Source organism: Coregonus clupeaformis, unplaced genomic scaffold (genome assembly GCF_020615455.1).
Source record: "Coregonus clupeaformis isolate EN_2021a unplaced genomic scaffold, ASM2061545v1 scaf1459, whole genome shotgun sequence".
In the NCBI taxonomy this organism is placed as follows: Eukaryota; Metazoa; Chordata; class Actinopteri; order Salmoniformes; family Salmonidae; genus Coregonus; species Coregonus clupeaformis.
This window is the reverse complement of record NW_025534913.1, coordinates 100,001-114,039: the sequence shown is the minus strand read 5'-3', so window position 1 is coordinate 114,039 and position 14,039 is coordinate 100,001. Positions and strand designations below refer to the sequence as shown.

The 14,039-nt window shown below is 45.7% G+C and overlaps 1 protein-coding gene across 1 annotated transcript in view; it reads left to right on the top strand.

Annotated features, from left to right (window-relative positions):
- The first annotated feature begins 1,920 nt into the window (after positions 1-1,920).
- LOC121543970 (voltage-dependent L-type calcium channel subunit alpha-1C-like) overlaps positions 1,921-14,039 on the top strand; it is a 92,206-nt gene continuing 80,087 nt past the window's right edge. The window contains exon 1 of the mRNA XM_045218246.1: positions 1,921-2,613. Coding sequence (XP_045074181.1) covers positions 2,556-2,613 — 58 coding nt within the window. The 5' untranslated portion in view covers positions 1,921-2,555. The remainder of the gene's footprint in view (positions 2,614-14,039) is intronic.

Here is a 14,039-nt window from a genome sequence, read left to right as displayed (position 1 = left end):
GATGTTTATTGGCTAGGCAGGTTGCACCAAAATAACTTTGGACTTTGTCAATGATATCTTGTTAGAATCCATCGTTGAATCCATTGAATTCCATTTTGTCCTGAAAAGTTTTGAAGGCTTACTTCAAAATCACTTTTATATCAGTCTGATCATTGAAATTCGTTAGTTTGTTAATTAATTAATTAGTCGACTTAATACCTTGTTTAGCAGATACAATTTGCAGCATATCATAGGCCTGAAAATGTGTGCTGCCGAAGTTGATGGGGGAAAAAACGATGCAGTCTGCATTGGTGGCTCTAGAGGGCGCCACTTCCTTTGAAAAACGTCTATTTTTTAAAAATTGATTTACCTCAATGCTGCCTTTCGCTTGGGCATTGAGCTAGGCTATATTTAGTGTGTAATATCAATTCAACACGTAGCTCTACATGTTTCTATGGATAGATTGTGATTCTGGCAGTGGCAGGGTTATTGATAGCAGGTGAAACCTTTGGTCACTATAGGCTATAGGCGTGTGCAATGAGCAGCATGTGAACAGCCATACCACCATAAACAGTAGCCTACCAGGCAGCACTCTACATGTCTTCATTACTCTGAAATATGTTTTATCTAGAAGGCTATTCATCTAGCATTTGTCCAGAATTCATAAGCACAATGACTGTTTTTGGACACCTTTGGTGCTAGAAAGCTATATGGTCTAATCAAACTCATCCCCCAAACAGAATTTAGGTGACCTGAGAACGTATATTTCCTTCATCTCATCTAACAATGCTTCAGACACAGTCAGATCCATTATGAGTGACTATGTCCCGGTGTCTGCGACTGATGGTCGGTGGGAGACGAAGGGAGAGGTGAGGAGGGGATGGGGAGGTGGTCTCAGGACCAGTAGGGCCCTGTGTCGCAGAAGGGACAATAACTAATATGGCAAACACAGCACAGCAGCATCCAGTCTGCCTCCCAAATGGCACACTACATAGGGAATAGAGGGCTATTTGGGACGAAGCCAGAGTCGTCCATCCCCATTCTCTTGGGCATAGTGTCAGTTCCCACGACTTGCACTCAAATGCCAGTCCCTCTATCTGGCTCGTTTTAAACACAACACCAAGTTGACCTAGGACATTTATAGACTGAGGTCGATTATGTAATAGTTTCTCTAAACTGAACAATCTTTTGAGGACTCAAGGATTTTTCATTGCAGTTTTCTGCTTTGGTCATGATCAGGGGAGTGCCCTAAAAGTCATTCTTGACGTGAATGAGATGGGGTTGCATAGGCAATAGCCTATTTTATTTTCTATTTGAATATCGACATAATCTATTTGTATCTGGACTATAGGGATTCACTTGAAATAGTGGTTGTATCTGTGTAACACGTTGGTGCCAAATCAAATTCAGCATGTTTTGCGGTTCCATCAGGGTGTAAACATTACGCATATTTTGGCCACGTTTGGCGCGCGTAAAATCGAGGTATTGGACCTCAAACTGTAGCCGACTAAGATGATCATTCGATGATCTTCCATAGGCTTCCCATAAATGCGTCTATTAAGCCACTAAGGCATTTAAAAACTGTAGGTTTATAAACTGGTTAGCCTGCTATTGTCAGTGATAGAGATCTCACGCTTGGGAATGAATCCATCCAGATATAATCTAAGTCAGGTTTAACAGATTTCCTCCTTCCTTCCTCCATCCTCCAGAAATCAAAGCACAAGCCCTATCTGACTTCACTGTGCTTATTTAGCTCCCTCTCCAGAGATAGCAAGTCTGGAAAATCATGGACGGTTTACTCTATTTTCTAACGTTGTAGCAGGCTAACATCTGGAACCAGTCAGATCGTCTACAGGGGAGGGGGGCTTGGTCGTCACCCCCCCTCTGTCTCGTGCGCGCTCTCTCTCTCTCTCGCTTGCCTCTCACCAGACAATATCACTGCAGAGAGGTACAAGCGGCCGCTCTCCACAGGGCTATTGAACTACTCCCGTTTCGTGCGATTCTGGCCTGGAATTGATGACTGAAAGTATCTGTAAATGAGGCACGCCACGTGTATTTGCCTGTTTTTTTGGACAGCATTTGGTGGAATCGATTCTATTGGGAGATTTAACCCTGTGTGAGCAGCACTTCTGGAATATATCTTTTTTTTTTTTGCGCTGAGAGCTTGAATCTTTGTTTCTTTTCCTTTTACGGCATCAGTGGCAGCGCCAGGGGTTTGGTGTCATTGGTTCGGCTTTTGATGTACCCTATTTAAAACATTTGGGGGGCAAATTGATAGGATTTTGATTAATAGGTAGGCTAGCAGCAAATGGTGCTAGTGCCATGTTTCTTAGGGCCCGGATGTTCCGAGGATGCACTGGTTCGTCTTCTTAGGTGGTTCAAGCAAATATATATTTCTGTGTTTCAACTCCAGAATGGGGATCAGGTAATATTTATTGAAACGCAAAAAAAAAAAGGAATATCGAAAGCTGTCCGGGCGTTTTCCGTTTTTTTTCTTCTGTTTGGTTTATTTTTTTCTCTACTCCTTTTCACAACCTCTTTCTCCATTCAACTACGGATAAAGCTGGACCACATTTATGGTAAATGAAAGCAAAAACATGTACATACCAGAGGACACCCTTGAGAACCATCAAGGTAATGCCTTTTTTTATATTCAGTTGTTTTCAAGCTGTGTGTGTTGTTGGGGAGGGGAGATGCATGATATTTCTTCTAGCATGGTTTGGAGACGGGGAGCTAAAGGGAATGGGTTGTTACCTTCTCTTTTAAACAGATGGACATATGACACAAACCATAACGGGTTATTGGAGGTGTCAATTAGTTTTCACTGTTCGAGTTTTATCTGCATACATACATGCAGGCAGCCATAGGTAGGTTAGCCCAGCAGCAGATCATTATTATTAGCCGACAGGTAACCAACGGATTGACACATGCTCGCACACCTATAGGCTAAATAAGGTTTCACACATGCATTTTGTCCCAAGGCGAATGTTGTATTCGTTTACAAACTTGTGGATCGATTCATTTTTAATGCTTGGAGCATTCAAATCAAGCCCGTTTACAGAATGCAATGGAGGAAACGCACCGCCTGAGTGCATGCACAAAATGATAGCCCACTGATGCGCATCGATATTTTCGATCACCTATCGATTAATTTATCATGGATCGATACTCGCTTGTGAAACGTAGGGCTAATGTAGTTTACATGTCATTTGCATTCATGGACAAGACATGGCACATTAACAGGCTATTTTCGGGATTTATAATCTAATTAAAGTCACAGGCTATGCGCAGGGCCTCAATTGTCATCAGACTAGAATCTACATTTTGGGATTTTGCGTTTAAAATCTCAAACAAGATACGGATAACGTGGGACATAATTACTTTGAACATGCATCAAGCAATAGCCTATAGGCCAATTCTGATCAAGGGTCTGTCTGTTGCATGCATGTTGCGCAGTAGGCTATTTGCCTCTTCCCACGTTGAGCTGAGTATTACTAAATCACAACAGTAGCCTAAATCACAACAGTGTCCATAGGATATAGCCTACAATGCAGTGATTTAGTAGATCATTGTCTTAACTTGTGATTACCAACTACGGAGTAGGCAAAGCTGCCTTGCCTTTATCGTTGCCACCGACACCGTGGCGACAGCAGAGCGAGGAGAGGCGGGGGCCCATAGCAACAGAGAGAGAGTGCTCGAGCTGCGAGCAGCGGACTGTGGTCGCATACATGGAATCCTGCCTAAGCTTGTGCCACAGCATCTGTGGCGCAGCAGTTGATTGGTTTGGTCTCATAGTAAAACCATGACATAGCCTACATATCATAGCCTACATATCATCTTGGTGTCAACCCCCTGACACTCGCTATTAATATTTGTTGTCTGTCTCATACGAGGCGCGTTGGTCATAGCAGGCTACATTGCGTAACGCAGCATCACACATGGGGATTCCTCTGATAATATTTCTCCACCGATGGCTGGTTGTAGTAGACCTACACTATTATGTCAAATTTAGCAAACGCGTAACGAAATGTAGTCTAACTTTCCTCCATGAATAGTAGCCTATAGGCTCTCTCATTCGCCATTAATTGTTGATTTGGTGCTCCCGGCATTCCACGGCCTTGGGTGGCCTTTTCAGCACCATGGACAGGTTATCTATGAAAGGCCGCCTGGCCGCCATGCCATGACCTCCGTATCTGGGCGCAACACTGAACATGCGTGAGAAACCAATGGTATTTCTTCTCTAATAGCCTGTTGTTGAAATAACCAACCTATTATTGTCATATCCTTAATTATTCGGATTTTCCCTCAGATGAGATCCACATCTATTCTCATGTTTTAGTGCAACAAGCTCGAGCTTCCTTTTTCCAGAGGAAATGTGGAGAAGGCTCCTCACTGCTAAACCCTGATTTGGTCCCAAATGACACCATATTCTCCAGTGCACAATAAATGGGATATGGTGCAGTTTGTCCTCTGACAGCTCTCAAGGGATTTCAGGTCATGGTACGAACAACTGTTTGTTAGTTTTTTCGCTGTTTCGCGGTTCCCGACATGGATTTTACGACCTCAGCTTTTATTCTCCCATACATTTAGCAAATCATCCATGTTACACTGTCCGGTTACGGCCTAGTTGTATTATTTGACCATCTTACATCAGGTTTTAAAAGTCGTATATTTTAGACTAGGCTACTGTCGTTCCCGCGTTCTGATCTAGGCCTACCTGTTGCTAGACTACCTAGTATGAGCCGCTCCTGCCCTCCTGCTAACTCCAGTGGCGCGGTTGCCTTCGGGCTGGTGACCGCTTCATTCCATACAGTGTGCTTTCGTTTATTATTGATTAAGGATTAGATTACATTCACAATGCCATTTCATTCGGTCAGCAGAGTAATCATGAATGGACCACGCTTTGTATGCCTATTGACGTTCTATTCAGTGCGACCTCAGTGCCATATGCCTTTGCCGATAGGCTATAGCTAGCCTATAGCATTACAGGTAAACAGAACCGTTGTGAACCAGGCAGTTGTAAAAATATATATTAGGCCAAACTCAGGAAGACTTCGAGTTATGTTGGTGTCAGACAGATTACGTCACAGGCCTGTACATATCTTATCATTTTATTTATGCCTGAAATAAATTGAAATAAACTAATGTTTGATGCTGTGTTTGGTGTGTGTATTTTCAAAATCAAATCAAATCGGTGTGTGTTCGGTGTGTGTGTGTGTGTGTGGGTTTGATGTATGTTGTGAATTGTGTGTTCGGTGTGTGTGTTTGTGAACCTCTTAGCTTCAACACCTTAGAAGCAGTACACTATGGTCCCAGTCAGTAGTGAGAGCTGTCTGTCATTACAGTACACTATGGTCCCAGTCAGTAGTGAGAGCTGTCTGTCATTACAGTACACTATGGTCCCAGTCAGTAGTGAGAGCTGTCTGTCATTACAGTACACTATGGTCCCAGTCAGTAGTGAGAGCTGTCTGTCATTACAGTACACTATGGTCCCAGTCAGTAGTGAGAGCTGTCTGTCATTACAGTACACTATGGTCCCAGTCAGTAGTGAGAGCTGTCTGTCATTACAGTACACTATGGTCCCAGTCAATAGTGAGAGCTGTCTGTCATTACAGTACACTATGGTCCCAGTCAGTAGTGAGAGCTGTCTGTCATTACAGTACACTATGGTCCCAGTCAGTAGTGAGAGCTGTCTGTCATTACAGTACACTATGGTCCCAGTCAGTAGTGAGAGCTGTCTGTCGTTACAGTACACTATGGTCCCAGTCAGTAGTGAGAGCTGTCTGTCATTACAGTACACTATGGTCCCAGTCAGTAGTGAGAGCTGTCTGTCATTACAGTACACTATGGTCCCAGTCAGTAGTGAGAGCTGTCTGTCATTACAGTACACTATGGTCCCAGTCAGTAGTGAGAGCTGTCTGTCATTACAGTACACTATGGTCCCAGTCAGTAGTGAGAGCTGTCTGTCATTACAGTACACTATGGTCCCAGTCAGTAGTGAGAGCTGTCTGTCATTACAGTACACTATGGTCCCAGTCAGTAGTGAGAGCTGTCTGTCATTACAGTACACTATGGTCCCAGTCAGTAGTGAGAGCTGTCTGTCATTACAGTACACTATGGTCCCAGTTAGTAGTGAGAGCTGTCTGTCGTTACAGTACACTATGGTCCCAGTTAGTAGGATGGTCAAAGATAGAATAACCACACACACACGCACGCACGCACGCACGCACACACACACACACACACACACACACACACACACACACACACACACACACACACACACGGGCTACCTGCCAGACTCATATCCTATGCGTGATCGCTCGTTATTAGTATGAATGTGTTTCTGATGAGTCTCTGATGGACTGGACCAGCTCCAACACACCATGTGGGTCTCTGGGTGACTGGACCAGCTCCAACACACCATGGGGGTCTCTGGGTGACTGGACCAGCTCCAACACACCATGGGGGTCTCTGGGTGACTGGACCAGTTCCAACACACCATGGGGGTCTCTGAGGACTGGACCAGCTCCAACACACCATGGGGGTCTCTGAGTGACTGGGCCAGCTCCAACACACCATGGGGGTCTCTGGGTGACTGGACCAGCTCCAACACACCATGGGAGTCTCTGGGTGACTGGACCAGTTCCAACACACCATGGGGGTCTCTGAGGACTGGACCAGCTCCAACACACCATGGGGGTCTCTGAGTGACTGGACCAGCTCCAACACACCATGGGGGTCTCTGAGTGACTGGATCAGCTCCAACACACCATGGGGGTCTCTCGGTGACTGGACCAGCTCCAACACACCATGGGGGTCTCTCAGTGACTGGACCAGCTCCAACACACCATGGGGGTCTCTGGGAGACTGGACCAGCTCCAACACACCATGGGGGTCTCTGGGTGACTGGACCAGCTCCAACACACCATGGGGTCTCTGAGTGACTGGACCAGCTCCAACACACCATGGGGGTCTCTGAGTGACTGGACCAGCTCCAACACACCATGGGGGTCTCTGGGTGACTGGACCAGCTCCAATACACCATGTGGGTCTCTGGGTGACTGGACTAGCTCCAACACACCATGTGGGTCTCTGAGTGACTGGACCAGCTCCAACACACCATGGGGGTCTCTGAGTGACTGGACCAGCTCCAACACACCATGGGGGTCTCTGGGTGACTGGACCAGCTCCAACACACCATGTGGGTCTCTGGGTGACTGGACCAGCTCCAACACACCATGGGGTCTCTGAGTGACTGGACCAGCTCCAACACACCATGGGGGTCTCTGGGTGACTGGACCAGCTCCAACACACCATGGGGGTCTCTGGGTGACTGGACCAGCTCCAACACACCATGGGGGTCTCTGAGTGACTGGACCAGCTCCAACACACCATGGGGGTTTTTGAGTGACTGGACCAGCTCCAACACACCATGGGGGTCTCTGAGTGACTGGACCAGCTCCAACACACCATGGGGGTCTCTGAGTGACTGGACCAGCTCCGACACACCATGTGGGTCTCTGAGTGACTGGACCAGCTCCGACACACCATGTGGGTCTCTGAGTGACTGGACCAGCTCCGACACACCATGTGGGTCTCTGAGTGACTGGACCAGCTCCAACACACCATGTGGGTCTCTGAGTGACTGGACCAGCTCCGACACACCATGGGGGTCTCTGGGTGACTGGACCAGTTCCAACACACCATGGGGGTCTCTGAGGACTGGACCAGCTCCAACACACCATGTGGGTCTCTGAGTGACTGGACCAGCTCCAACACACCATGGGAGTCTCTGGGTGACTGGACCAGCTCCAACACGCCATGGGGGTCTCTGAGTGACTGGACCAGCTCCAACACACCATGGGGTCTCTGAGTGACTGGACCAGCTCCAACACACCATGGGGGTCTCTGGGTGACTGGATCAGCTCCAACACACCATGGGGGTCTCTGGGTGACTGGATCAGCTCCAACACACCATGGGGGTCTCTGAGTGACTGGACCAGCTCCAACACACCATGGGGGTCTTTGGGTGACTGGACCAGCTCCAACACACCATGGGGGTCTCAAATGGCACCCTATTCCCTATATAGTGCTGCCCAACTGGCACCCTATAAAGTGAATAGGGCTCCATTAAGGACACACAGGCTCTGGTCAAAAGTAGTGCACTAAATAGGGAATAAGGTGCTATTTGGGCTGCAGCCCATCTCACCATCCAACTGGGTTCAGCATCCCAAGAGGATGAGCTTGTATTCTAGAAGATAGTCTGGTGGTAATGGGTCTATTCTAGAAGAAATTCTGGTGGTAATGGGTCTATTCTAGAAGATAGTCTGGTGGTAATGGGTCTATTCTAGAAGATAGTCTGGTGGTAATGGGTCTATTCTAGAAGATAGTCGGGTGGTAATGGGTCTATTCTAGAAGATAGTCGGGTGGTAATGGGTCTATTCTAGAAGATAGTCGGGTGGTAATGGGTCTATTCTAGAAGATAGTCTGGTGGTAATGGGTCTATTCTAGAAGATAGTCTGGTGGTAATGGGTCTATTCTAGAAGATAGTCTGGTGGTAATGGGTCTATTCTAGAAGATATTCTGGTGGTAATGGGTCTATTCTAGAAGATAGTCGGGTGGTAATGGGTCTATTCTAGAAGATAGTCTGGTGGTAATGAGCCTATTCTAGAAGATAGTCTGGTGGTAATGGGTCTATTCTGTGAGCTCTACCTGCGTTTTGGAACTGTTTCACCAGCCGGTTTATTTTCTCAGATTGTTGTGGTTACTCTATTCAGTTCTATATACACAGCATAATAATAATAATAATAATAATAATAATAATAATAATAATAATAATAATAATAATAATAATAATAATTGGTATTTTATCTGTAAATGTCTTGAATTCTAATGTAAGCCTCAACATATTTTACTCACTCTTGCCAAACAACAGGATGTAAGTTCAATTTAACTTGTTTGTGTATAAATACATCAAGTAGAAATCCATCCGTCAACAAGGAAGTGTTTATTAGGGGAGAAGCAGTCTGTTTGCTAATTGCCATTGGGCTGGGCTCTGTGGGACTATTACCAAGTCACTTATAATTCAGTATAGAACCAGAGAACAAAACACTACATCTGAACTGGGAACTGTGCCCATAATGCATCACTCCACTTTGTTCTGCTGGAAATCTAGACGTGGTGCACACAGCAACAGCTAACATCTGTTTTCTTCTAGTAGATTAACTACATAGATAGAAAAATAGATACAGTTGAAGTCGGAAGTTTACATTCACCTTAGCCAAATACATTTCAATTCAGTTTTTCATAATTCCTGACATTTAATCCTAGTAAAAAATTCCCTGTATTAGGTCATTTAGGATCACCACTTTATTTTAAGAATGTGAAATGTCAGAATAATAGTAGAGAAAATGATTTATTTGAGCTTTTATTTATTTCATCATATTCCCAGTGGGTCAGAAGTTTGCATACACTCAATTAGTATTTGGTAGCATTGCCTTTAAATTGTTTAACTTGGGTCAAATGTATCGGGTAGCCTTCCACAAGCTTTCCACAATAAGTTGGGTGAATTTTAGCCCATTCCTCCTGACAGAGCTGGTGTAACTGAGTCAGGTTTGTAGGCCTCCTTGCTCGCACACGCTTTTTCAGTTCTGCCCACACATTTTCTATAGGATAGAGTTTTCCACAACTTTGGAAGTATGCTTGGGGTCATTGTCCATTTGGAAGACCCATTTGTGACCAAGCTTTAACTTCCTGACTGATGTCTTGAGATGTTGCTTCAATATATCCACATACTTTTCCTTCCTCATGATGCCATCTATTTTGTGAAGTGCACCAGTCCCTCCTGCAGCAAAGCACCCCCACAGCATGATGCTGCCACCCCCGTGCTTCACGGTTGGGATGGTGTTCTTCGGCTTGCAATTTCCCCCTTTTTCCTCCAAACATAACGATGGTCATTATGGCCAAACAGTTATATTTTTGTTTAATCAGACCAGAGGACATTTCTCCAAAAAGTACGATCTTTGTCCCCATGTGCAGTTGCAAACCGTAGTCTGGCTTTTCTATGGCGGTTTTGGAGCAGTGGCTTCTTCCTTGCTGAGTGGCCTTTCAGGTTATGTCGATATAGGACTCGTTTTACTGTGGATATAGATACTTTTGTACCTGTTTCCTTCAGCATCTTCACAAGGTCCTTTGCTGTTGTTCTGGGATTGATTTGCACTTTTCGCACCAAAGTACGTTCATCTCTAGGAGACAGAACGCGTCTCCTTTCTGAGCGGTATGACGGCTGCGGGGATCCCATGGTGTTTATACGTCTCCTTTCTGAGCGGTATGATGGCTGCGGGGATCCCATGGTGTTTATACGTCTCCTTCCTGAGCGGTATGACGGCTGCGGGGATCCCATGGTGTTAATACGTCTCCTTCCTGAGTGGTATGACGGCCTCGGGGATCCCATGGTGTTTATACGTCTCCTTCCTGAGCGGTATGACGGCTGCGGGGATCCCATGGTGTTTATACGTCTCCTTCCTGAGCGGTATGACGGCTGCGGGGATCCCATGGTGTTTATACGTCTCCTTCCTGAGTGGTATGACGGCTGCAGGGATCCCATGGTGTTTATACTATTGTTTGTATAGATGAACGTGGTACCTTCAGGCGTTTGGAAATTGCTCCCAAGGATGAACCAGACGTGTGGAGGTCTGCACATTTTTTTCTGAGGTCTTGGCTGATTTCTTTTGATTTTCCCATGATGTCAAGCAAAGAGGCACTGAGTCTGAAGGTAGGCCTTGAAATACATCCACAGGTACACCTCCAATTGACTCAAATGATGTCAATTAGCCTATCAGAAGCTTCTAAAGCCATGACATCATTTTCTGGAATTTTCAAAAAAATTACTTGTGTCATGCACAAAGTAGATGACCTAACCGACTTGCCAAAACTATAGTTTGTTAACAAGACATTTGTGGAGTGGTTGAAAAACGAGTTTTAATGACTCCAACCTAAGTGTATGGAAACTTCCGACTTCAACTGTATGTATACACACTGCTCAAAAAAATTAAGGGAACACTAAAATAACACATCCTAGATCTGAATGAATGAAATAATCTTATTAAATACTTTTTTCTTTACATAGTTGAATGTGCTGACAACAAAATCACACAAAAATTATCAATGGAAATCAAATTTATCAACCCATGGAGGTCTGGATTTGGAGTCACCCTCAAAATTAAAGTGGAAAACCACACTACAGGCTGATCCAACTTTGATGTAATGTCCTTAAAACAAGTCAAAATGAGGCTCAGTGGTGTGTGTGGCCTCCACGTGCCTGTATGACCTCCCTACAACGTCTGGGCATGCTCCTGATGAGGTGGCGGATGGTCTCCTGAGGGATCTCCTCCCAGACCTGGACTAAAGCATCCGGCAACTCCTGGACAGTCTGTGGTGCAACGTGGCGTTGGTGGATGGAGCGAGACATGATGTCCCAGATGTGCTCAATTGGATTCAGGTCTGGGGAACGGGCGGGCCAGTCCATAGCATCAATGCCTTCCTCTTGCAAGAACTGCTGACACACTCCAGCCACATGAGGTCTAGCATTGTCTTGCATTAGGAGGAACCCAGGGCCAACCGCACCAGCATATGGTCTCACAAGGGGTCTGAGGATCTCATCTCGGTATCTAATGGCAGTCAGGCTACCTCTGGCGAGCACATGGAGGGCTGTGCGGCCCCCCAAAGAAATGCCACCCCACACCATGACTGACCCACCGCCAAACCGGTCATGCTGGAGGATGTTGCAGGCAGCAGAACGTTCTCCACGGCGTCTATAGACTCTGTCATGTCTGTCACGTGCTCAGTGTAAACCTGCTTTCATCTGTGAAGAGCACAGGGCGCCAGTGGCGAATTTGCCAATCTTGGTGTTCTCTGGCAAATGCCAAACGTCCTGCACGGTGTTGGGCTGTAAGCACAACCCCCACCTGTGGACGTCGGGCCCTCATACCACCCTCATGGAGTCTGTTTCTGACCGTTTGAGCAGACACATGCACATTTGTGGCCTGCTGGAGGTCATTTTGCAGGGCTCTGGCAGTGCTCCTCCTGCTCCTCCTTGCACAAAGGCGGAGGTAGCGGTCCTGCTGCTGGGTTGTTGCCCTCCTACGGCCTCCTCCATGTCTCCTGATGTACTGGCCTGTCTCCTGGTAGCGCCTCCATGCTCTGGACACTACGCTGACAGACACAGCAAACCTTCTTGCCACAGCTCGCATTGATGTGCCATCCTGGATGAGCTGCACTACCTGAGTCACTTGTGTGGGTTGGAGACTCCGTCTCATGCTACCACTAGAGTGAAAGCACCGCCAGCATTCAAAAGTGACCAAAACATCTGCCAGGAAGCATAGGAACTGAGAAGCGGTCTGTGGTCACCACCTGCAAAACCAGTCCTTTATTGGGGGTGTCTTGCTAATTGCCTATAATTTCCACCTGTCTATTCCATTTGCACAACAGCATGTGACATTTATTGTCATTCAGTGTTGCTTCCTAAGTGGACAGTTTGATTTCACAGAGGTGTGATTGACCTGGAGTTACATTGTGTTGTTTAAGTTTTTTGAGCAGTGTATATATATATATATATGAGAGAGAGAGAGAGAGAGAGAGAGAGAGAGAGAGAGAGAGAGAGAGAGAGAGAGAGAGAGAGAGAGAGAGAGAGAGAGAGAGAGAGAGAGAGAGAGAGAGAGAGAGAGAGAGAGAGAGAGAGAGAGAGAGAGAGAGAGAGAGAGAGAGAGAGAGAGAGAGAGAGAGAGAGAGAGAGAGAGAGAGAGAGAGAGGCCTAAACAGAGGGAGGAGTAGAGCGAAGTGGAGCAGAGAAGGGGAGAGATACAGTCCTCTCTCCAGTGTCGGTGTGAAAGTGGAAACCGCTTCCTTTAGGACAATTATTGTTTAGATTCACATGCCAAAAGCGTTCCTCTCCCTATTTCCTTCCCTCGCTCCTTTCTCCCTCCTTCGTCTCTTCTACCTCTTTCCCTCTCCCAAGTCATCATGTTTACACAAGCTGTTATTACCTAATTGATGCCTTGCTCTGCTCTCTGACACCAATCCATCCCTACTAAAGGCTTTGAAGGCTGATACACAAGATTGGCTGTAGCCCCCTTTCCTATAGAGGCAGAACAATAAATCAGATGTCTCCCCAGAACAGTGCAGCTTCCTGGTTGGTGTCTTAATGCTCTAGCGGCACTAGCTAGCTGTTACAACAGGGATTCAGTTCCAAAGTTGTGGCAAAATGGCTTAAGGACCACAAGTCAAGGTATTGGAGTGGCCATCACAAAGCCCTGACCTCAATCCTATAGAAAATGTGTGGGCAGAACTGAAAAAGTGTGTGCGAGCAAGGAGGCCTACAAACCAGACTCAGTTACACCAGCTCTGTCAGGAGGAATGGGCCAAAATTCACCCAACTTATTGTGGGAAGCTTGTGGAAGGCTACCCAAAACATTTGACCCAAGTTAAACAATTTAAAGGCAATGCTACCAAATACTAATTGAATGTATGTAAACTTCTGACCCACTGGGAATGTGATGAAATAAATAAAAGCTGAAATAAATCAATCTCTCTACTATTATTCTGACATTTCACATTCATAAAATAAAGTGGTGATCCTAACTGACCTAAGACAGGGAATTTTTACTAGGATTAAATGTCAGGAATTGTGAAAAACTGAGTTTAAATGTATTTGGCTAAGGTGAATGTAAACGTCCGACTTCAATTGTATATACAGTGAGGGAAAAAAGTATTTGATCCCCTGCTGATTTTGTACGTTTGCCCACTGACAAAGACATGATCAGTCTATAAATGTAATGGTAGGTTTATTTGAACAGTGAGAGACAGAATAACAACCAAAAAATCCAGAAAAATGCATGTCAAAAATGTTATAAATTGATTTGCTTTTTAAAGAGGGAAATAAGTATTTGACCCCTCTGCAAAACATGACTTAGTACTTGGTGCAAAACCCTTATTGGCAATCACAGAGGTCAGACGTTTCTTGTAGTTGGCCACCAGGTTTGCACACATCTCAGGAGGGA